The sequence below is a fragment of the Amblyomma maculatum genome, chromosome 8 (assembly GCF_055883805.1).
Source record: "Amblyomma maculatum isolate TAMU_Amacu chromosome 8, ASM5588380v1, whole genome shotgun sequence".
NCBI lineage: Eukaryota > Metazoa > Arthropoda > Arachnida > Ixodida > Ixodidae > Amblyomma > Amblyomma maculatum.
The window spans coordinates 93,365,044-93,390,161 of NC_139351.1; the positions used below are offsets into that span (position 1 = coordinate 93,365,044).

A 25,118-nucleotide genomic window follows, 5' to 3' on the forward strand; every position below is an offset into this window, starting at 1 on the left:
AGGAGTGAATTTGCTAAGCACGAGCAGTAGATTGAAAAGATGAAAAGCATTACTTGAAGTACCAGAAGAGATAGGAATCGATACTACAGACCCCTAAACAGAGGAATTGGACTTTTTTATAGTGTGAAAACTGTTCTAACTAGGCGCGCTTTTTAGCAGGGTCTGCTAGGTAAGACTATTTCAGTTTGCCAGTAAATAAACTGCGAAACGAGGGAGAGCAGACTAAAGGCGTCCAGAAGCACCTTGCAGACGCTTACACTTATCTCAAAAAGTATTCAGTGACACTGGAGAAAAAAAGGAGAAAGAGAGAGAGAGAAAGAGAGTGCGCAAATTTCAACTGAAGTTTGGCAACAGAAATACAGTGATAAAATGTGCTTATACTGAAGGAAGCATTGAACGAAATATAGAACGAAGATTGAGGGAGCAAAGAAACCAATTACACTTATAAATAATATATTCATGCATAGTTTTTTTTGTATTTAGAATCAGTCATACTTACTATTGGAAATTCAATCTATCAGGATATGGGATATGGGAGTTGATTTCTGCAAACCATAGTTTGTGCGAGATCTGTATGCATAGGTTGCCTAAATCTGTATGCAGCTGGGGCAATAAAATATGTGATTTAAAAACACGTCTTTTTTTTTTCTTTTTGCGTGAGGCTTTAAATAAAGATCTAGTTTTTATTGCACATAGCCGCAATAACAGGCAAACTACGACTGCGATTCAAAAAGCATGGTCCAGTGGTCTGTCTGAATGGCAAATTATGAGTGGATCGTACAGTTCTTTATTGTGTATTTTAGCAAGATTGGTAACAGTAGAAGCTGCTTCTCAAACCAGCAGACGGCGCTGAACACGTAAAAACACTAAAGCCAAATACACTTCTACACTAAGGAATCTCTAGTCGCGGAGAAGAAGAAAGTTCGAAAGACGGGTAGTTATTTACTTTTTTAAGATACACGGGCACTGCTTTATCCTTAATCTAAATTATTGCTTCTTTCGAAATAAACTGAAAATCATCCGAGTGCTGCAACCAGTTTAAGGATGTCCCCGTGGTCAAAATATTTCTTGCGAATTCCAGTAATATGCGCCGTTCTCTCAGCTTCCTCTGGCTTTTTTCGTTCTTCTTTCCCTCACGACGTTGTTCCACCAAAGTGAAGCAGCTATCATCAGTTTCATTTCTCCAAATAAAAAAAAAAACATGTGCAATATGCATTACCAAGACTTCCGAATACTGCTCTAACAATAAGCAACTAGACCAGGAAATATGCTTTTCGATAAATATGCGTTAACTATTTGCGCCTAGAAGTTCCACTTACGGACTCTCGTAGAGGATGTCACTGAGGGCGATCACTGCCTCGCCCATGATCTCGCCGAACTCGTCCAGCAGCATGTTGAAGAAAGGACTGGCGAACTTCTTGTCCATGTAGGCGAGAGAATCGAAAAACATATTTTGAAGGTCGATCAGGAGGGCACCGAGGTCGATTTGGGCGAGCTTCTCGATGTTCTGGTCCAGCATTGCCTGAGAATTGGAAAAAGGAAAGAGTTGCACTCTGACGGAAATAACAATAGCCTACACTTCCACTTGACCGCTTTGTGTTCTTGGTACAGTTCATAAGGCACTCTTTTAACCTCTGATATTGCATTACGGATTCCAACAGGGTTCACCACAATGCCCTGTCATATAAATGAGAGCTCGTAACATCGAACCAAAGCAAGGAATCTAGGAAGAAACATTTGTGAAACAAATTGCAAAAGTGAGCGATACAAAGCTCTTACACGGACAAGAACGCTCACGGCGTTACGCACGGATGCGCGACGCCACAAGCCAGCCAATCCAGTCCAATCCAGTTCAATCCAGCCAATCTAGCACAAGCCAGTCGCTGACCGAGATTTTGAAAGTACACATACACGGCTCATCTTTAACGCATCTGAAACACTCCGTTGAAATCCTCATCCACTGAGCATACTTTTTCGCTGCTAAAATAACTGTGCAGTGTTTTCGCGGGCAACCACAACGTGTGTCCAAAGGTACTGTTCAAGTCTCACTGTAATACCTGGATGGCCCTGATCTTTTCCGGCGGGAAGTAGAGCTTGCTTCGGTAGGCCCGGTCTCCGCGTTTCTTGAAGCTGTAGCTGAAGTCGGTCATCTTGTTGTTGTCCTCGTAGTGGCTCACTTCGATTTCCAGCGCCGCGTTGCGGGTGCTGTTGGAAGCGGACAGTTCCAAGCTCCTGGACACCTTGCCTGTGAGCGACGGGGAAAAAAAAAACAGTAAGCAGCGACGAAATATGCCACCTTGTGGCCATGTCTAGCGCAAGTTAAACACACGCGGGATATTACACTGAACCTTTTATATACCTGCAATTCTCCGTTTCGCATCCACCTCAATATTTGAAAACTCGCTTACTTACCTATAGTATGCTAGTGCTATCTACTCAGCTAGCATTAAAGGTGCATACAATCAAATCCCTTGAAGCCGGAAGTATGTAAGTGAGTGCTTTTATTAAGTCTGGCTTATTCTCTACAGTAACTCTAGAAATATGGCATCCCTCGAGCATCGCACTTGAAAGAAGCGCCGGCTGGCGGTGGCGGCATGCACCTCTTAGTTCTGTTAAGGGCAGCCTTTGTGCGATTTAAGTTATACTTCAGATTTGCTCTCAAATACCATTTTAAACACAAACACGTACACACCACGGAACAGCGCCTGGCCTGTTGCACAACCTACGACAAGGTCCTGTGGCATTAAAGTCAATTGAAAAGCCGATGAAGCGGCTCGTAAAGGCCACCAACACCAAAGATATATTCGGACCTTCTTCACGCAATCTGATGCATCCCAACTGGCTAAAACATTTGCTACCAGCGAAGTATCGACTTTGGAGCTGGCCGACAAATCACTATCAATTTCTTTACTCGATTGACCGGCATCTAAGATCAAGGCTCCCTCCGAAATTTCCTCGCCAACTAGAAACTCTTTACCACCGACTTCGCCTGAACTGTGCATATACAAATGGCTTGCGATACCGTTTCGGTCAATTGAACAGTCCGCACTGTGACAACTGTTATTCGGTTGAAACTGTGCAACATATCCTGCTTGAGTGTCCTGCGTACCCTGACGAGCGTGCGTACTGCGAACATAGCATGGAAAAGCTCTCCCCAGTGCCTTTAACAATGGACATTGTTTTAGGTCCCTTAGCCTGCCCTAGGCAACCGGGACTGGCAATTAACTTTTTATGTACGTAATTGAAAACAATTGGTATTTTAGACAAACTTCGAGTTCACCTTGAATGTTACACTCAGGCCTTTTTCACGCTGTGAACTCTATAAGCACATTAATAGGACTATGCATTTCATCATTTCATTTTAAACCATTACTCCACGATACACCTTGAACACATTTCATGACCGCATTTTATCTCTCCCTTCATTTCTTTTAATCTCCTCACCATTCTTTTTCAATATTTCTCTCCCCGATTCCCCTTCCTACACAGAGTAGCATGTCAACGAAATTTAAACGCCGGCTAAAATCTGTTTTGCATTAAAGGGTCTCTATCTCTTTTCCTCTACAGCTACCACTGACATTGACAAACGACCATGCCCACCTTCGCTGTCGAACGTGACGCCCTCGAAGCGGTACTTCTTGAGGTTGTAGATGATGCGTCCACGCCACTGGTCCCTCTCGCCTTGCACAACGACGTCCACTGTTTCATCGCCGTTGGCGGCCCGCTGAGCCTCACCGGACGCGGTCCACTTGCCCAGGAAGGAGTCGTACTGCGTTGAAAAGTCGCGACAAAAATCAAAGTCAAAGTCGAAGTTATTACACACACGTAAGAGGTCAACCTTGTGCTATTAAAATTGGGATTAGCAATGGAATTTATACCTAGGTCCACAGCAGGAAAATAAATTTAAATACACTACTAGAGTCAACCACGTTGGGAAACATATATGAGTGCACTTTTGCCGAACTGTTTTACGCACATGGTTTCTTTGTTAACCGAATGTCCTCTCTTTGGCCCATGATTATTCGACTAAAAGATAAGCCTAATTAGCAAGCCAGATCAGTCTCAGTTCATTCCCGCAATTATAATATGAGTTTGCAAATGCGCTCTTACATCAAATTGCGCGACCCCGTTGCGGCCAACGAAGAGTGTGACGTGCCCTCGCTTCGGTCCCATCCTCTGGGTAGTCCAAGACCAGTAATAGCCAGCAAAGATGGGTCGTTCGGGTGTCATCGTGTGGTACATCGTCAAGCTGGCGTCGAAGAGGTTGCGATCTGTATCAAGCAACATGAGAGAAAGCATTACGTACTGACCTTTTATTCTAGAACTCGTGAATTTCCTAGCATCAGCTGCCTTAGGCCTGTGATAGGAATGTACCATTAACATGTCGAACTTATTTGTGTTATGACGTAGTGCAGCATCAGTGCTGAGAGCTTTGAAAGATACGTTACAATTCTTTGGGTCGCGAGTACTTTATGCTTCGTATCATAATGAGCTGCGTAGTGCGTAGAAGTGTTTTGAGCCAGTGTAGGCCGCTATGTCATCATCAATTTCACATGCCCCAGCCCCCAGGTGGGCCACCAGACTAACTTTAACAGCGTTATAATATCTTCTCCTTCTCCCTTCTCTGCACAGGTTTTGTAGTAATAAGTGGTTTATTATTCAAAATAATATACAGATGGGAAATGATGTTTGCCGGCCCCGGTATCTGCATCGAAAACAACGGAAGCCCCTAGAAAATAACAAGGTGACAGGGAGGGGAACTCGAACTCGTGAGTGAGAGGGAGACAGGACAGGGTAAGGGTATACAAAAAAATGTAAAAAAAAAAAGGATAATGTTCATGAGCCCGGTGCTCGGTCGCGGTTGTTGGGCGCGACCCGGCGGATCTCCTCAGACGGGCATCTACTGTCCGCATCAAGTGCCCGGGCGGGCAATGCGCTGAGGCTCATGACAGAATTATCATCGTCTCCTCAATAATTCGGTCATGTCGGTGTTGGGAACGCGGTTGATGCAGAAAGAAAAGCAAGAGTGGGCTATAAATGTAATTTTAAGAGTTTTCTCCTGATTAGTTACTTATTAAGACTTAACCGCGGGCTCTTCTGCCTTGCTCATTGTTATCTGCCCTTCTTCCTGCGTGAAAAATGAATGTGGCTGCCTTGTACGCGTCAGTTCTTCAGGAAACAGAAAAACAACCGCGTGTATAGGTAAGATAGCAGGCGCTCTAGATTCCTGCACGCCATATGCACGAATGATATCTCAGTCCTGTAATAGCCCTGAAACTTCCGCAGCTCTTGTAAGCTAACATGAGAAGACTAGAACTTGACTCATCTGGCTATTACAGATAGCGACGTCAGAGCAACGAATGACAGTTTTCAACTGGCTTACATCCGGGAGTACAATGTCACCCCGATACTTATCAGTCGCGTTTTTTGTGTAAACTGCGACAGGGATGTGAAGCTTGGCACAAACCTCATCGGCATAGTTCTGTTCGTCCCGCGCAAGCAATCATTAGTCGAAACTTATAAGAAGTGCGCCGTAGTACCGAAGAACCTGAATCTGACCCACTGAGAGATGCGCTTAACAGTTTGTACTAAAAAGACGGGTTTAACCAGGAGTTAAAGTTTGCCTCCAGCTGGTAACCTCGGAATATTTCTTTTCCAATGATGTTGCCCCTAACTTTATTGTTAAATCGAAACTCAATAAACCACTCACATTACGTTGTGCGATGTAGTTATGTAGAAGTTATTTAAAAAATTCCAGCTTAGGAGTCGTACTGTCACTGTGGTAAAATATAATGTGAACACACAGGTAAGCAACATGCGACCGGCAGCTACAACGGCAATATTCTTACCTTCGTGGTGGATGTGGATATGAAGAGACTTGTTGGTAGCGGTATTGTCGTCCAGTTTCTCTGCGAGGTTGAAGTAGATGCGGTTCATGGCATCGCCCGGCTGCAGGTGAGCGGATATGAGCAGTGGAGTGGATTCCATGTCCTGCTGGATCCTGCCGTTGAAGACAATGTCCTGTGTGCAAAACCAAAAACAAGTAAAACGTAAGGGTGCCGCTACTTCGTAGGGACAAAATGCGCATTAAACGATACCGCGTTTCAGAAAGAATTTCTTCGTCAGGCACATTTTAAACAGGGGCTCACAAAGGAATGCAGTTAATATTCAACATTTTTTGCAACAGGTATTTTTCTGCCGCTAACAGTATGCGTGTACGGGTTTCATTCAACTCGCGTTCAAGAAGAAGATCGCCTGATATCCTGTAATTAGAATACACCATTAAATTAAACCTTTCTGTTGTGTGACCTGGTTGTGGTATGCGTAAAGAAAATAATCTTTCTGAAGAAGAGCGTGTTTACGTGCCTTTTGTTTGTTGAGCAAAATAAGCATTGTATAGCCTCCGAAATGGGCCACAAAACCTAGTACAAACCTGTTAACTTCCAAAGTATAGTTACACACCACTAGTTAACACTTTGTATCTGCCAACCAAAATAATTGTACTTGAAGCCAAACATCTGTTAAATAAGAAGCTAGAAAATCTAAAAGTTAAAATAAAGTAAACAGAAAACCAAAAAGCTAAAAAGTAAAAAGCTAACGAAACACAATGTGGTTATATTAAGCTACTGCCAAGTGAGTTCTTACTTGAACTTATTCAGAATCTTAAATCGAACATGACCTAGTTCACTACTTCCAAGTCCTTTTTCTAGTCACCCACCTTCGAGAATGTAGGGTGCCTTAGCGTAGCCATTGCCTCCCAGCCGTACTGGATCCTGTTCTGCCTGTAGGACATCTCGAGCGCACGATCCGGCATCATGATGGCGTTGAGAAGGATCTTCATAGAGAAGTCCTTGGAATCGGGCGTCTCCGCGTAGTTGTTGTGGATGTCGATTTCGCGCCTCAGGTAGAGAATCTTGAGGAGCGCGTTGTGCGCGTTCTCTCCCTCAAGCCTGCTCTTGAGCTCGTAGCCGAGCCTGTTCTCATCCAGCGACCAGATAAGCTTGCTCTTGACCGTGTCCTTGGACACGTAGTGGAGGTAGTCAAAGCCGATCTTGATGTTGGGCCTCGGCTCGATGGTCACGATCAGCTTCTGGTCGTTGTCGGTCCAGTCATTGTTCTCGATGGTGAGCATCTCGAAGTCTTGAGGCCTCCTCAGTGGCTGGTACTTTAACTTGGTGATGTACATGCCTCCTCTCAACTGGCTCTCAATCTCGCACTTAAGCTCTGGCTCAGCTCCGCCGATGGTCACCGAGTAGATGTGGAGTCCCGGTTCGGGAAGTTTTCTCTCCACTTGAACGAAAGCCCTGCCCTCTAGAATGGCACCAGAAAGGTCGAGTCTGCCAGAAAATTCACTAGGCTGATTAGCGAGTGTAATGGAGGTGACCAGCATCTCTTCGCTTCCCTTGATCAACTTAAGCTCGAATGCACCGTTCAAGGGAGAGTTCGAACGGCTCGTAATGATGGCTTCAAAGTCAGGGGTGGCAGCGGCCTTGAGGGACAAGCGGCCGTCGAAGTTTTGCGGGGATAGCATGCGGACGTTTCCCGTGAGATCTAAGGGGGTGCGATCGTTGAATTCAATTTTCATTTGTCCTTCCATAATCTCGTTGTTGTGGTTGAATCTGAAATGTTTTGTTTAAGCCGAAATTACAATCTCCACGGGAACACATTGAAACCATCGGCACTTTCACAAAGAGAACCGCAATAAGAAAGGAAAAAACGCAGTTCATAAAAATGAAGAAAGCAAAAAATTAAAAAAAAAAACTCAAGACCCGTAACCAGTAACTGAGCTTGCAATTTACGTTGTTTTCTTATAATGTTGAATAAGGCCTCTGGCCAATGATGAAACCACAAGTGCCAGCTGACCGGCGCCTAGATATTCTGACAAACCAGCCAATATAATAAAATTAGTGTACCATTGTTTTCAGCACGTTCTACGTAAGTCATATCAGAAAGTCGTTAGCACTATATGGATCCTTGATTCATTAAGATCTGCAAATATGGATCACCGAGCGACTAGCCTTCGAAACAACTGCAGCAGATGGCGGCAGAAAGTAGGGTGGGTTGATAAGGTGAGGAAACATGTATAGGGATACGCTGGCCTCAGGTGGCGCAAGAAATGGTCTTTTAAATAATCAGGAGGTGTGTGTGTGTGGGGGGGGGGGGTACTTTTACTTAAGAGGCCTAGTTATATTGGGCATTAGGATGACAATATATTGCCGTGAGACCTCACTACCCTCTTTGCAACCTGCAGTACTCGGAGAGCGCAGAATGTTAAACTTAAAAATAAAACTCAGCGGAGCAGCCCTAACTCTAGAATTCATTTCTAGCTTGCGCAGCATTTTGCTGCACAAGATTATCTGATGAATCATCGTGATGCAAATTATTTGATAGCACGTACCTGATTGTCAGCTTTCCGTTGCGGGCGTTCTCGTGGGGTGTCTCCATGGCAAGCGTAGCCACGAGTGAACTGCTTCCCCTAAGCTCGTGGTTGTATATAAACCGATAAAGCTTGTTCGCCGAGGAAACGGCCTCAATGACTACGTTCGTCACTGCGGGAGAGTAGTCGCCCGTAATCCTGAACTCCTGCGTCGAGTAGCGCGGGAACGGGGTGCGAATCTTCATGTTGGTGTCGATTCGGTTTCCTGTCGAGGAATCGGTAAATTCGAGGCCGTAGATTTCGTTCGCGGTGTGGTCGTATTGAATCTTGAATGACAGGGGCCTTTCGAAGCTGCGCACTATGTTCAGACGCTTGCCGTTGAGTTCAGGGTAGACCGAAGTGACGGCGACGTCGAACTGCTGGACGGCGTGATCTTCGTTGCGATTGTACTCGATCCTAATCTGATCGGCTCCGTTGAAGGTGTAACCGAACATGACGTTGGCCGAAGTCTCACCGCGAGTGTACGATAGGGAGACAGTCCTCGGAGGAAGGCCGGTACCGCCAATACCAAACTCGATGGAGTGGGGACCGCGGAGGACGTCCTCTGTATAAATGCCGTTGGCGGTGATGCTCATGTCGGTGCTCCTCTGGTAAGTTGCGCTATATCTGTATCCAGGTCGCCCGTCTGTTGCGGTCTTGACCACACTAGACGAGAAGCGAATCTTTCGGTTGATGTCTCTGTCCGCGTCCCAAAGCAACTCAGCCTGGATCTCCATGGAGTTCTCCAGGCTTCCCTTGATCTGCATAGTCGTGACGAATGAGTTTACCATGAACGCACTTGGTCTCAGCTCGCCTGTGTAGATGACGCTGTTGGTCTTGATCGACTTGGAAAGCTTGGTTTGGAAGAGGGGTGAGTCGAAGCGGAACTCCTTTAGCTTGGGAGTGTTCTGGATTGCGATCGTAATGTAGTTCTGGCCGTTCACTTCGGTCGATGAAGAAGCGTCCACGGTTCCTCGCGTGATCCTGACCTTGGTTCTGTGGACGGCCGGTGTCCTCATTCCAGGATAGCTGATCTTGTACTCAATGTCATGTAGGTTGCTGCCCGGTCCCTGGCGGCTCATGATGACGTACTCTGTGGCGATGCTCTTGCCCTCGCGGCCCCACTCAACATTGGTGCGGCCCACGTATTGGTTCGGGTTGCGCTCTTCTAGTTGGTCCGAGTAGAGGAAGCGGAAGTGACGCGTCTCCACCCGCACGTTCAGGAACATACGCAGAGGAGAGCGGGACTCGAGGTTGTGGTTCATCTCGATCTGCATCACCCGCTCGCCGTGGCTCTGGATCTCGCCGTTGAAGTTTCCCTTGGAAACTTCCTGGCAAAAAGAGAATTGAAAAATGAAATGAGTGCGAAAAATCTCATAGCGCAAACGCAATACATTTGGGGAAGGTTTGAGGGCTGTCCTCATATTCATGCATAATGTCAACTATGAGCCCTTTGTTTCTGCAATAAAATCATTACCTTGCGAACGAACCTACAATAGCAATGCACAGTTGAGAAAGTGCTTGAGACCATCAGCTTTTTGAGTTTTGCACTCAAGGTAGAAAAAAAAGCTTTTTTTTTGCTCTATTTCTACTCCATCTTCGACGCTGCATGGGTTCCCAAACGAATCCTTCTTTTTTTCATTATGATAATTTGCATGGCCAAACTTATCATATTCATTGTAATGTTTTTACAAAGCCATATTTGTACTCGCTCCCGACGCCCTTCTTTTTTATTCGTGCGCCCCAGTTGTTGTTGTTTTTTTTTGTTTTTTTTTTGTGAGCGTTAACCACGCATAAGTACAATTTTTATTACTTGAAAAACAAATCTTAACGTCTGACTCGCAACGCATTGTACACGTTAGTGAAGCATGCATGTTTCGGGAGGTATACTGAATAGCAATCGAAAACCAAAACTCCTCGAACTATAAAGTTGAAACCACCCTTGACTGAAATAAACTTTTGGCGGCCCCGACAGGGCCTGCTGTTCCTAAGTTTGTCCGTTAAGTGCCCAGTGCTACATCGCTCCTGATCGCTTACATCGTGATGCTTAATAATATTGCTCACCAGAAGCCTCTCGTCCAGTTTCATTGGTGATACGGTCAAATACCTCCGAACCATCCCTAAAGGATCACCCCTGCTTACCTGCATGTCGAGCATGGCATTGAAGAATCCGATGAAGTCAATATCCCAGATGGGGGCGAAGATGACGAGTCGACCTTCGCTGCTCCCCTTGCTCCCGTCTCCGTATTCGCCGTTCTTCTTGGAGATGGCCAGGACATGGATGTGTCGCTGGTCGTCAGCGAGGTTCTCGCCCCACCAGAGCTTGACGTCGTACTCACTGTGCTGTGCTCCAGGAGCCCTCTGCAGGTCGGCGGTAACCTGTCCGGACACAAGAGATGGCATAAAGCAACTATCGGTTGTGTTCAAGCTAACAAGCGAGCAGAAAGAGAAAATTGCTAAACTTACTATAGCATCGAAGTATACATAGTGTGTAGGAATCAACAAGCATGAAAACCTTCCCACCAAAAATTTACATTTCTTTGACTAACACGTGCAGTTTGCCTAGAAACAGCGAAAAAAGTTTGCCTTCCTTACTTTGTTTAAAGCAGTCAAATAAAGATGACGATAGTATAAAATTTGATATTATGTGTGAGTTCATAATCGAAAACCTCCAAAGGTAAAGATCACCTTACCTCTGAAGGCAAAAAGAAAAACAATGGACTTCTAGGCAACTTCGCCATATTGCTAGAAGCATCTGCATGACGTTTACTTTTACTGAGCATAACACGCGGCTCGCTATTGTTGTAGATTGCCTCCAGAAGGCTGGCCTTGTCCTGAATTCTAAACAGTACCGTTTTGGCGAGCGTCAAGCGCTGGTACTCGGACATTTCGTCGATCGCGATGGAGTTCGGCCAGATCCACAGAATACTGCAGCAGTTGCAGCATTTGAACGACCCCAGAATCAAATCTTTTTTGGGGCTGGGCTCCTACTTTCGATGGTTCATCCGAAGATTTGCCGACGTCGCTACACCCTCTGACGTCCCTTCTACAAAAGGACATCCCTTTTGACTGGGCCTCAGATTGTGACGCGTCTTTCCACTAGCTAAAGGTTATGCTTACGTCACACCCCATACTACGGCACTTCAACCCCTCCGCTCCGACGGAAGTCCACACTGATGCGAGTGGTATTGGTATTGGTGCCGTGCTTGTGCAATGTTCGGCAACCGACGAGCATGTAATTGCGTATGCAAGCCGTTTCCTCAGCAAATCTGAGCGTAACTACACTGTTGCCTCGCTGTAGTTTTCGCTGTTCGGCGGTTTCGGTGCTACCTATATGGACGCCATTTCACGGTTGTGACGGATCATCATGCCCTGTGTGGGCTCGTCAACCTTCGTGATCCATCTGGTCATCTGGCACGCTGGGCCCTTCGTCTGCAGGAGTACTACTTCACTGTTTTGCACAAGAATGGCCGCAAACATGCCGATGCAGACTGTCTTTCTTTCACGTCTCCCCTTTCCTACGACCGAATGTGGCTCTGCTGACTTCGATCACTATATCTCCTCCCTCGTTCCCGAGTTTCCTCACGCCTCGGCTCTGCGGACTGCACAAGAGACCGACATAAGCCTCGAGCCACTGCTTGCGGCGGCGCGCAATTCCCCAGCTCCCAGCTCATTCTGTCTCCGTGATGGCCTTCTGTACAAAAAGGCTTACTCCAGCACTGGCACGAATTTTCTACTCAGTTCCCGAGAGTTACCGCTCCTGCATCCTGCGTGCCATGCACGACGACCCTACTTCCGATCACCTAGGCTCTGCATGAACCCTCCACCGTGCCCGCGAACGGTTTTATTGGCCGAAGATGCGCCAGACTGAGCGATATGTGGCGAGCTGCACTGTGTGCCAACGGCACAAACGTCCTATGTCCACGCCACAGGACCGGCTGCATCCTGTGACTCCACCACGTGGTGCATTTGAGAAAGTTGGAGTCGACCTTCCCGAAATCTCCCGATGGAAATCGCTGGATCGTGGTTTGTGCCGACTACCTCACCCGCTACTGCGATACGGCCGCTCTTCCTTCAGCCACCGCTCACCATGTGTCCATGTCCTTGCTCCATTCCGTCATCCTGTGTCATGGACCTCCGCAAGTGATGATCAGTGATCGAGGTCTGCAGTTTACGGCAAATGTTGTGGAAGAGCTTCTCCCTTTGTGCTCGTCACATTTTCAACACTCCATACCTTACCACCCTCAAACCGCCGGTGAAGCGCACCAACCGCACACTAGTCAACATGCTCTCTATGTACATTGCATCAGACCACAAGAACTGGGTTGCAATACTGCCGTTTTTAACGTTTGGCTTCAACACTGCAACACATGAGACGACTGGCTACAGCCTGTTTTTTTTCTTCTCTATGCCCGTGATCCTCGGTATTCCCTCGACACCATTCTTCCCTATTCCGTCCATGACGAACCTTGCATCGCCGAAACTCTTTGTCGGGCCGAAGAAGCTCACCATCTCACCCGTTTGCGGATTTTGGCTTCGCAAGAGCGTTCCAAAGCTCGGTGCGACAGACAGCATCGCCATGTGTCTTACGCACCTGGAGACAGTGTGGCTTTGCGACCTCTCCGGAAACGTGGTTTAGCCCGGAAAATGCTGGCGCATTACGCTGGCCCTTACGTTGTCCTCGACCGCGTCAGTGATCTCAATTACGAAATCGCACCCATGACCGCAATTGGTCGTCGCTCAGCTACAACGGAAGTCGCTCATGTCGCACGGATGAAGCCGTGCCAATCCCGTGGGAACGACTAACTCCCTCGCCCAGAAGGGCTTCGGCTGTCCCAGGGGGAAATGTAGCAATCCTGAAGAAGAGAAAACACATAGAAGAAGACAGGAAAAATGACGTTCAGAAAGACGAGGAGACTCTCGTGCCCGCGTCGGACTCGCAGCCTTTGACCAGCCGAGGTCCCTGCCCTCTCGACCTTTTGTTGAGTGCTCCGACGTCAAACCTCCGTCGTAACAATATGAGCCAGAAACGCAAGACAAAAATATTTGCTGCTATCGGTCTTTGTGCGAGAAATATTTTAAATTTATTTTATGAATACTATGATATTTTAAAACACCTTATCAGGGTGGGAGCACAATACAGATGTATATGTATGCTAAAAAAAACAAAAACAAGATGTTAAGTGTGGACAACGTAATTACGAAAGTAGAAACGTGCACGGTAAAAATATATGAGGAAATTAAATGTGGTCTTCCGCAACATTTAGTGAAGTTTGTGTTACTGCATGTTCTTATTTGAAATCCGCGCTCGTTCTTATAATTGATGAAGGCTGTTGTCATGATGCCGTAGAATACACTGCTAAACGCTACGGTTAAAATGTTCATCATGAGAACTTGGCGCTCTTTGCATAGCCTAATGCATAACCGCCACATTATATTCGACAGCTCGCCCATGTTGACAGGGCGCAGCTATTCCGTAATGCGAGTGTACAAACTAGCTACTGAACTCCTGACCAAGACCGACTGAAATACAGACCTGTACAGATAGCACTGCTCCAGCGCGCACCTTCTAGTTCATAGCCTTCGCCGCTAGGGAAAGAACACTACGGGCAGCCTGGCGCTACTGTTAACCTGTTGATAAGATGGGTCAATTAGTTATGTCTTTTTTCTTCGTCGTTATAGTTTAATTATCTGTCCACGCTGTAATGCACAAGCACCTGTTCTGCGCATGCGCAGCGGGTAACTGCAGTGCCGTCGCACAAAGCGAAATCGCAGTATGTCCTCTGGCGAGCGAAAAACATTATAAAAATAATAACTCTCCACTAAAATACAAAAAGGCAAAATTTTTGATGTATTAACTCGGGCAAAGGTCTTTTTTTTTAAATTTGGGTACAATTTGTTCATATTAATTTATGATTTGATGATGATGATAATGACAGACGAACAGGTGAACCGAGCGCCTTCAATGGCGAGAAAGGTAACGAAAGTTGGCGCACGAAGTTTCATAGGACCCTGTTTTCTGTGCAGGTCTGTATTTCAGTCGATCTTGCTCTTGACTGCATGATTAAAACCGTTATGCTCAACATTACGCTTAACAGCTCGCCCATGTTCACTAGGCAACTTATTCGTAATTCCCTTCTGGATACTAGCTACTTCATTCGAAAGTAGCTTACCTTCCAGTTGTATTCGGGGTACTGAGTGAACAGCATTTCGGCGTTCATGGCCCCCTTGGCGATGTGCTGGGTGCTGAGGTTCTGCACCTTGGAGTTGAACTTAGCTGTGTGTTTCCTTTGTCCCTGCCACTGATACTCGAGCGTTGCAGTCGTCACAGCGCTACGCTCCTGCGGCTTGGTCTGCAGAGCCGTGAAGGAAACGTCCAGGGATGGCACACTCGCCGCCATGTCAATCTGCATCTTCTTGTTCTGGTCCACTGTCATTGTAGCTGAGTTGCAAGAGGAAAGGGTCAGTAGATTATTTGACAGTGAGGGTTATGAGGCGGCAAACGGAGGTTTCGATTGGTAATTTCAATGTTTGGTAATAATTTGGTATATTAGAAAAATGTTAAAGAGACTTTTTCCCATTCCTTGCACTTAAGATAACATGGGCACGAGATCTGAGCGACTGATCACTGGACTATCTAGCATTTTGTTTTTAATTTGCAAAGAACTATTGCTATGGCATCTTTCCAAAACAAAGCCTGAAATCCGGAACCACTAACATCAAAAAGAACTTATTGTAAGCTTAAAAGTCCTTTTCAATTTATCGTAAAAATTTAAACTGCGGGACCCCTGTAGAGCTATTTTCGATGCTGTTTACGACATTCTGAACTATTTTGTTGCAGATTTTTTTACCAAACATCGCGCATGCAAGGGGCCATCTGTATCATCTGCACTCTAAATGCGGTCCCTGCAGGCTTCTCAAAAAACGCACTGTCAGTCCGCTTCTCAAGAAACGGCCTGTCACCGTAAACGATGACGTTTAGGGGACAGTCCGTACGAGGATCAATAAACGCCACTGCGTAGTTAAGCTCTAGGTGGTGTTGGCTTATTAAAAACATTGCGTTATTAATAAATGGTTAGTGGCCAACGTTCCACTCTATATTTACAGATGGCGGTGAGAACTGAAATACTCCAGGATGTCTCGAAGTACGCGCAACCCATCCCACGCTACAGTTTCTATTCTGTCAAGCTATAAGGCTGCGCTAGATACAGCAACTAGGCTGGCACACAGCATGGTAAAACTCCCCGAGCCTAGTTGGTGTCTGTGTGCTTTTTTCTCTCCTTTTTAGCGCCTCTTAATTGTTAGTAGTGTAACAGATAATGTTTTCTTCTCACAAGTTGGTCGCAGTTCCCCCGCATAAATAATCGTTCCATTGAAAAAAGATCAGTTCGTAGTTAGTGCAGGTGCATCGGTTCACGTTTTCCACCTCTGTTCCATTCGCAGTGAGTGCACTGAATAAAAAATTACGTGGGACTTTAGCGACTAAAGTAGTGAAAGTCTAAAGCCTGAGTGCCGCATTCTGTTACGCAACTGGCGCTAATTAGAATAAATTATTGTTTATTTTTTAATTAGTCAATAGTTATTTGGCATTAGGTAATTTATGTGATGTTAGAAAGATAGTGAGAGACCGGAAAGCGTGGCGTGACATGGTCAATAGGGTCACGAAGAGTCGGACACGACTGAACGACTGAACTGAACTGAGGTGATTGAATAATTACTTAATTGATTAGCCATTCATTAGTTAATTGATGCATTACTTAATTATTAGTAGTACCTAATTATCGAACAATTATTCATTAATTGGTAATTGATCATTGATTGGCATATGGCCATATAAGGCACGCATTCGCGCATACTGGGCTGGGGCTCTGTGATTGGCCGAGACTTCTATGACGTCATCCCACCTCGGCCAATCAGAGCCGCCGCAAAAGCGGAACACATTTTGTCCACGGCAGCATGAACCAATAAAGGATTTCGCCTTAAAACGCTCGAGGCTTACCCCTGAGGTAGGCGGGCTTGTCTCTTGGCATATTGGATTCGAGGTTGATGGAGACTACTGACGGGCCCATCTCGATCCGACCCTGTACAATGACGGGGGGCGTAGAGGGGCAGCTCATCTCGAGTCGCGGCTCCAGGAACACCACGGCGCCGGCCTCCTCTCCGTAAGGGACGTCCAGTTTAATCAAATAGCGCCGAGAATCATCCACTTTAGCTTCCAACATGGCAAGCGTCGGCGAGCCGTCGATCCTCAGTGCGGCTGCAGGAATGTAGGAAAAAATTCGTGATTTCCTGGATTCAATGCAATGCCATCGGCACGCATCGCCGATCGTCTTGTTCCGCGCCAATTTTAATTGACCACAAATTGGGGAACTTTTTATGCTCATTGCTATAAAGATTTCTCGACATCTTTTTACGCAAAACCTGGAGCTCCATTGGACAGACACAGTTTGTAAACAATTATATTTAGTTTTATTTTTCAATCACTGCATTTTGTCGGAATAAGCCACTGTGCGTTAAGGAGATAAATGGCTTCTACAGGGGTGGAAGCAGACTTGAGCATTTTGGAGAAGCTTTGGGAGCAGTAATGAAGCCATTTTGGAGCAGCTTTGGAGCAATGAAAAGAAGTTTGAGCAGTTGAATGATGTTTTGGACCAGGTTTCTAAGGTTAAACGCCTCTGATAATTGCAGTTTTCTCTTTCTAAAACACAAAACCTCCAATCAGATTCCGTTTTATGCAAGTTTAATGCCTTTCCAACTTCGCACTCATCTCTGACAAAACGAACGGCCAACAACTTGGAACAGAACCCCAGCAAAAGGGACGCTTGTCATAACTGAACACCTAGTGTGACCTAAGCATTTCCCTATTTTGACTTCACGGATTAAAATGTTGAGTCTACCACATTGATGCACTCGAGCAGTGCCGCTAATTTGGAGCTCAGATTATTGCCAATAGTTCTATCATTCTTTGCTTGAGCAATGCTGGGGCTCATATTTAACATCTTAGAGATAGGCCCAGTATGGCTTTCCAACACTCTTGAGAAGCTTCCTAGTGACTGACACCTTTGGCGTGCCAACCCATAACGCTTCAAGTATGATTTTGTCTGCCGTAGGCCTAACAAGCTTGTCAGTGACAAAGAGGCTCGATGGTGAAGTGCTTACTTGTTCTTACAGCAGAGCCATTAGAATAACTCACACACTTTTTGCAGTCGGACAAGTTTTCTAACAGCTCATAGTAGTTTGCACTATCTGCTTCGTTTGCTGCTCTTGGTTCTCTCTCTGCCGGCGATTCAAAAGGCTGAGAGGAGGCGCTATGAGCCATGCACAGTGAATTTTTTGCACGATTAATTCCCTTCAGTCGCCTGTGGCTCATACTAAATTTACTTGCGAACAAATATTTATTATGCTCCATGCTTCCCTTTTTTACAAAAATTTTATTTGCATTAAGCCCAGTGTAAGATGAGTTATATCTTTTCCCCCGGTGCTGTGACTTTGTTCCCGTGTTCTGCTAAATTTGATGGCAGAATATAAATTCAGCCAGTTTGGAGCAGTTTTGGAGCAATATTGCATTTCGGAGCAGGATGGAGCAGGGAAAGCAGTTTGGAGCAGAATGAAGCAAATGGAGCAGCACTTCCACCCCTGCTTCTATCACTAGCAATATAAGCTTTCTTTGCTTCACATTCACGGTTAAATGACAAAGATTAATCGGCATCAGCATGCTTTCCTTTATATTGCGTAAGGGTGTATTTATTTACAAGCACCTAACGAGGATAATTAAATTACAGCACATGTGTTTATTTGGCGACATTAAACCTTGTTATATCATCCTTTCTGGGCTTTCTCTCGTATTACTACTTCTCAAATGTCTCCTGTTACTTGCAGTAGGTCATGTGGCATCTTGCTATTCCTCTCGATCATGGCCACAACGCCTACGTCTCCACGTTATCACACCTGGACACATGGCGCACACAGTTAAGCGAAAACATCTGTAGCACGCCTACCCTCCTGCGTAAGGCGATTCCGGGTTGCGGTTGATGGTTTATGGGGCTTCCCGTCCCTAAGCAACTATCGCTACGAGTGACGCAGTAGTGGAGCACTCCGGATAGCATTGACCGCCTGGGGTTGTCTTACGTGCGCTGACAACGGACACCTTGCGTTTCGCCTCCATCTAAACGCGACCGCCGCGGCCGGAACTGAACCCGGGTACCCCGCCTCAGAGCCCGGAAAATTAAAAGATACTTTTAGTTTACCGCTTTCGCTTACCGCGGCCATCTACCACTACCGCGCCCTGTCAGCAATGCGCGCTTATTGGTCCCTGCGTGCAGAGTCCGCCGGAATTTGACAGGAACGTGGCGCCATCTGTAGCCCTCCGGGTAATTTGCACATGCGTACTGACGCTCGCGCCGTAGCGATAGACGGTAAGCGGTAAGCGGTAGCGCTAAACTAAATGTCTCTTGTCCTGTCAGAACGTTGGGTTATTCTTTTAGGTCATTGCCTACGTTAGGCCAATGAAATTCGCTCTTTCGACCGCCTGCTTTGTTCTTTCAGGCGAGTGCATGAAGCAACAGCGTAAAACTCGTTATCTGAGCCAACATCGTCGACACTTACTGGACACCTCAAACTTCTTCAAGGGACAGTGGTAGAGGAAGTGCATGGTCTTCTCTCCTTCGGGAGGGCTGTTGATGTTAAGCTCGATTAGGTGCCTGCGCTGGATCGTGGAGCCCGGAGTGTCGAAGATGAGCTGGTAGAACAGGTTGTCGCTCCTCTGAGGCAAAAAACAAACAGAAATGACAGAAATTATGAAATAACATCGTGAACTAATAGGATATTACAGTTCTGAGCAATTTAAAGTTATTTACGTGTAGAACTGGCACACAATCCGTCATTACCTTACATTGTCTTTACGGCAACAAATATCCTCTTCTATGTCATCACGAATATGGACAAGATAGTCAAAGTAGCCGATGAGTTCTATACTGATCTATATAGTAGCCAAAGTAGTCAGGACAATACTGAGATTGGCAGTAGTCAAGAGCCGACAGACGTTCCGCCAGTGACGAAGGACGAGTACATGCTCGGTGGTTCCCCATCAAATATTATTCTAGTGAGCCTTAATCTGTGTGATTTAACGCGTATAATGTATCGATTTTTTCATTGGCCTGCACATTATTCTACTGAAATACGCTTGGAAAGAACGATAAAGAAGCAGAAACATTCCCTAATAACAGTTGCTGTGTGCACCTCGTGTCTAGTGACCACACGCTGCATCATCCCAGTCTTGAATCTAAACCAACTAAACCAGCCAGAAACGGCAGTCAAGCACATCAAGTTATATCAGAAAGTAGAGTTGAGTACAGCTGGAGAGTGCAAGGTCTGTTCTCTGCGGAGGAAAGAAAGCGGGATTTCACTGCAGGTACCGAGGGCCAGAGATAACGCTTCATTGCGGTCAAGCACAGTGGGATAGGCGGACAAAATGAGCAAGCTCGAGTACTTGACCCCAGCTAGCAATGATCTTCCAAGCTAATTTGCTTCGCAGCACACTGCTCTAGCACTGCACAAGAGTGTCACCACCACTATACTGTTTGGTTTGGTTTAGTTTAAGGAGTTTAACATCCCAAAGCGAATCAGACTATGATAGACGCCGTAGTGGAGGGCTTCGAAAATTTCAACCACCTGCAGTTCTTTAACGTGCACTGACAGCACAGCACACGGGCGCCAAGCTTTTCACCTCCAGGACAAATCGGCCTCCACGGCATCCCTGGACACAGTGGTCGAGTGCCCTAACTACTGTGCCACCTGGCGGGGTACCACTATTGGCAATTTACGTTCAATTCCCTACACTCAGCTGTGTGACTTCCATCTTCAAAAAATATTCTGCTTGTCCCTCAGGAGACGTTGGCGGCTGCTTCGGGTTCCGCAAACGGCTCATTTGAGTGCGTTTTGTGGAAGCCTCACCTCGCTGTCGGTGGGGTACTTCAGCTTTAGCTCGTAACCCTCCATAGCGAGGTCGTTCTTCTGCAGGATGAGGCTGAAGTCGAACGGCATGTTGAATCCGCGGCTGTTGTAGAAGGGCTTGGGCACCTTGCCTCTGGCACAGAGGCTGAGACCGAGAGCCTTGGACAAGGTCTGAGTGCATCCGTTGAACTCCTTGGTCGCCGGAGCCATCAGTGGCTGTTCCGTCTCCGCGTCGACCGAGTAGATCTCAGTCCTGAAAATTAGTTGTGGTTTAGCTCTGGTTAACGCTAGTTGAATTGAAAAAGCAACGGCGGAACGGAAGCTTCCTTTGCCTGCTACATTATTCCCCTATCACGCCCTATCAGTGTAAGGTGCTACATTATTGGGGACACTTAAGCTCATCCTTTAAGGATATGAGGCGAGAGCGTAAGCTACCAGCACACATATAAAGTCACGCTTCAACCAAGCCGTATGGACGTGCCTACGTGGCCTCTAGGGATAACCAGAATGCAAACGGCTCTGGCCAGCTGATTCTTATATCACCCTTCCATATGAAAGGAGCGACCCGAGTTGGAAGCTCTTGCCCATGGCATAGGGCTAACATGAATTCAAATGTCATGGTAAGCCGGTTTTTTTATGATGAGACCGTAGCTACGCCTCCTCACGGCGTAGCTGCGGCCACCCGAGATCTCACTTTGGCTGTCATAGTATTGCTTTCGCAATAAAAAAAAAAAAGTGTGGAAAAGCTCACGCAAGCTCGGCTAGAAGATAGTTAGCTCTCGTTGATTTACGGTTACTACCGCGCTAAATGGCGGTATTTTGCTTCTTACGAATAGGAACAAAAAGCAGCTTACTATGTTTGAGCACAGATCTCTTCAGCTAACATAAAGGGGTTGCGAGGTATAAGAAGCGAACTAATGAAAGACGACAATCAGAATGGTCGAAATTAGGCGTACTTATAGCTCCGTTTTGTGCCCACTGTCTAGAGAAACTGCCTACAGCATAAAGCTGCTATACATCTAGCATCGCTCGAATGTTTTTCTATCGTCTCCAAAATCTGTACACGAGTCTCAACGCCAAAAGCATTATTCGGAAGTTGTACGTTCTTACTATTTTTCATCATTAGTTGTCAAATGTAAATTTGATGCATATAGGTGGCTTTATTTCTAATATTATTTAAAATAACAATAATTCATTTCTTCAGAACTGTCACAGAACTGTCTCTTAACGAAGCATGTTTCAACAACCTACCTACGCTTGTTTTCCTAATTGTGACAACGAAGTTTTCAGTCGATTCCTTCGAAAAACCACAGTATATTCTGCATATCTCATTCGCACTTGCCTATCGATGCCCATTAAATTTGGCCCTTTCAAAACATGACAGCCAGCTTGTGTTAATAAGCTGTGCCCCATTCAGTCCCAGATTTTTTTCCGACCTTTACTTGACCTTGTGCATTCTTTCTCAACAGCGCGTTGGAACAGATACTGTCAACAAACACTTGGGCAATGTTTCAAGCATAGCTCTGAAGTTGCGCTAGCTGTGCTTCCTTGCGCATCAAAGCACTAACAGATGCTAGCCAATACGCATTTACCTGAAATCCTTTCTTGCACACCGAAGTGCAAGAGTTACTCAACTCAAACCAGCGTGATTGAATCAGCTACTGAAGCTCGTGTTAGTTAGACATACTGTCAAACATTTTCTTTTTAAAAGTTCCTTTGTCTACTTCGCAATGTGCCACCAGCAAACGCTTAACTTCATTCGCTTTTAATGCTTGAAAGTCGTGACGCCGAAGCAAATACAAAGCATTATTTTCTGCTTACTTAACCATGACGCAAGTACAGCGCCAGACTTCACCGCGGGAATTTATGCTTACTTCATGTTGAGGATCTCCTGCTTGTCGTTGCGGATGTTGTACTTGAAATTCATCTCTCCGGTCGGCTTGATCTCAATCTTTCCGTCCAGAGCGGTCGAAGTGTGCATGGTGGAGGAGACGCGGATTCCTCGCTTGGCGACACCGGCGTCGATTGACATTAGACCGCTCATGTCGATCGAAGCGCTGAAGGAATGGAATAAGAGGAAAACTAATAAGTTTCGTCGAAAATTAGTAATGATGATGCAGTTTGCACTAAACAAGCACTAGTGTGTTATTAAGGCGAAAGCCTTCAATGGCTCATGCTGTCGTGGACAAAATGTGTCCCGCCTTTGTGGCGGCTTTGATTGGCCGAGGCGGGATGACGTCATAGAGTTCTCCACCAATCACAGAACAACACCACAGTATGCTCGAATGCGTGCTTTATATGGCATCAATATGTCAATCAATGATCAGTTACTAAATAATTCATTGCTAATTAATGAATATATAAGTAATTGTTAAATAATTACCGATTGAGTGAGGTATTAATTACATATTGTTATTATTAGTTATTTAATATTTATTTTCCTTCTTAATACCTAATTATGAATTACTAATTAGTGCCAGTTGCGTAACAGAATGCGGCACTAGGCTTTCGCCTTTCACTACTTTGGTCGCTAAAGTCTCTCGTCATTTTATTAACAAGGAGATTGTTTATTAAAAATGTAGTCTAATCCTAGCCGTGAACCCTGGCTCGTTATTAAAATTGAAGAAACGGGTAATACCAGGAAAATGAATGCGCGAATTGCTATCGCCAACAATGTTGTAAAAAGGTGAAGTACATCAAATTTATTAAAAATGTTAGAATTCCTTAGTACAGCAAAGTTCTAAGCTTTATAATGCGCGAAAACGAAGTCCAGTTTTTCTCACCTAGGCTTGATGAATCCTTCGATAAGCATATCTTGGGGCGCTCCGGCCATGTTTATCTGGCCGTCGGTCTTAAGACCACCAGTGACAGTTGCCTTGAGGTCGACCCGGAATGGGAAACCGGTCATCGTAGGAACGGTCACCGTAGTGTCGATCAGCATAGCGCTTCGGGCAATGTCGTTCTGCTTCTTGCTCAAGATCTGCGTCAGACGAAAAAAAAGACAGACACCAGTCACATCTTCGATCACACCCGTAAAATGTCAAGGAATGAGAAAGAGTTATGACACGAACGTTTATCGGAATAGGATTAATAGTGGAGACAGGTCCGATTCCCGAGATTATGCTTCTATCCCCGTGCTGCTCGCAACAATACTCCTAAAAAAAAAAAACAATTCGCCCATTGTAGTTCAGCTGGCAGTACTATTGGCGCTCATTTCCTTGTGAAAGGGAAACCTCTGACAATGCAGCGAAATATTCGTACTTAAGAGAGACAGAAAACGCCTGTTGTGATCATTGTAGCTGGTAGGGACATTTCATTGTCTTGACTGACCTGTTAAATCCGTATGCCTGAGATAATGGGTACAAATAAAAGCATATGAGCATAGCGATATTGTAGCGCAAAACAGACAAGACACACGAGAAGACCGTCGTGTCTGTTTTGAGCTACAATATTGCTATGTTCATGCACCAAGCCCAAAAAGCTACGCTTTTGAAATAAAAGCAGTATTTTAGCAATCGTCATGTAAATAACAGTAACATTAATGAATTACAACCATCTTCTAACCGCCGTCTTGTATTGTATAGTAACCTTGTCTTACATTGCCAGTAGAAGTAAACGACATCAACAATATTCTACAGCGCCTGAAATATACCGAGAAGGGACACCATGTTTTGAACAGCAAAATTTATGTTGAACAGCACTGGTATATAAATATATATATTTTCTGACAATTTAAGTGTCATTTTTTTTATTTTGTCACTGGTCCACAGGAATGCTATCGTGACAGCAGTAGTCGTCTGCTACGTATGCCCCGTAGAAGGTAGACCCTTTTTTCTATTATTTATTTATTTATTTTAATTGATACATACTGCTAGCCTCCTTGCGGAGGTGTTGCAGGTTTGGGGTATAAAATGAAAGCACAAAATGACAAATGTTGACAGTCCACACTTGCTAACTTTTTACACAATTCTATATGGCAGTGCGGAACAAGAAATAGAAAAGAAGAGAATGATATGATACAATAATTAATTAATTATTAATTTTCTTTATTATAGTATACTAAGACGCACTCAAAGTTTATCTTCGGAACTGAAACCATATGCAGCTGTCTGGGGCAGCTTGCAAGCGCCATGATTGCGGTTAAGTAGCGAAACCCTTCATTGCTTCGTTTGGGGAGAAATGTTCTGTATTTATTTCCGTCTTACCACTTGTAGACTTTCGACGCTGACAGCCATAAATCGATGAGATGAGAAGCTACGAGCACATTATTTACTTTTCTTACGTTCCGAAAATCTCCTTCTTTTTAGCCCACAAATAACTACAACACACAACTGACTTTTATAGCCTACAACTAACACGGAGTATGCAAAGCTACGAGTTGAAAGCAGCCGCGTCAAAACTGACAACACTGTCATCGCACTGATAACAAAACGATTAGGAAGCATATACAAGCTTGTGAGCGAAACCCATAGAAGACCAACCTGCTCCAGCCAGCTGTTTGTTCGCACGCCGTTGGCGAAGTTGACAATGTCGTCCATGGTGGGAAGCTCGAACCAGGCCAGTTCGTTGCCGAACATTCGGAAGTAGAGCGACCCACTCGGCTCTTTCGGTTTCATGATGTTAACCTGCATAAAGACAACATACTTATGTTAAGGCGACAAACCCGAGTCCTGAAAAAAAAAATTACAGCTTCACGGCAGCTTAGGTAGCCACCCACAAGGCGAAATCATTTCTTGCCAACAGCCGCTCC

At 45.4% G+C, this 25,118-nt stretch overlaps 1 protein-coding gene across 1 annotated transcript in view; it reads right to left on the minus strand.

Moving 5' to 3' along the window:
• Positions 1–25,118, minus strand: part of LOC146181832 (apolipophorins-like) — a 68,148-nt gene that overhangs the window by 14,896 nt on the left and 28,134 nt on the right. Inside the window, exons 14-28 of the mRNA XM_084576835.1 lie at positions 24,850–24,993; positions 23,152–23,348; positions 22,243–22,425; positions 20,369–20,621; positions 19,022–19,178; positions 16,416–16,673; positions 14,590–14,858; positions 10,559–10,795; positions 8,399–9,747; positions 6,719–7,619; positions 5,850–6,021; positions 4,111–4,271; positions 3,601–3,769; positions 2,058–2,245; positions 1,320–1,522 (exon numbers count right to left, since the gene is read on the minus strand). Coding sequence (XP_084432961.1) covers positions 1,320–1,522; positions 2,058–2,245; positions 3,601–3,769; positions 4,111–4,271; positions 5,850–6,021; positions 6,719–7,619; positions 8,399–9,747; positions 10,559–10,795; positions 14,590–14,858; positions 16,416–16,673; positions 19,022–19,178; positions 20,369–20,621; positions 22,243–22,425; positions 23,152–23,348; positions 24,850–24,993 — 4,841 coding nt within the window. The remainder of the gene's footprint in view (positions 1–1,319; positions 1,523–2,057; positions 2,246–3,600; positions 3,770–4,110; positions 4,272–5,849; positions 6,022–6,718; positions 7,620–8,398; positions 9,748–10,558; positions 10,796–14,589; positions 14,859–16,415; positions 16,674–19,021; positions 19,179–20,368; positions 20,622–22,242; positions 22,426–23,151; positions 23,349–24,849; positions 24,994–25,118) is intronic.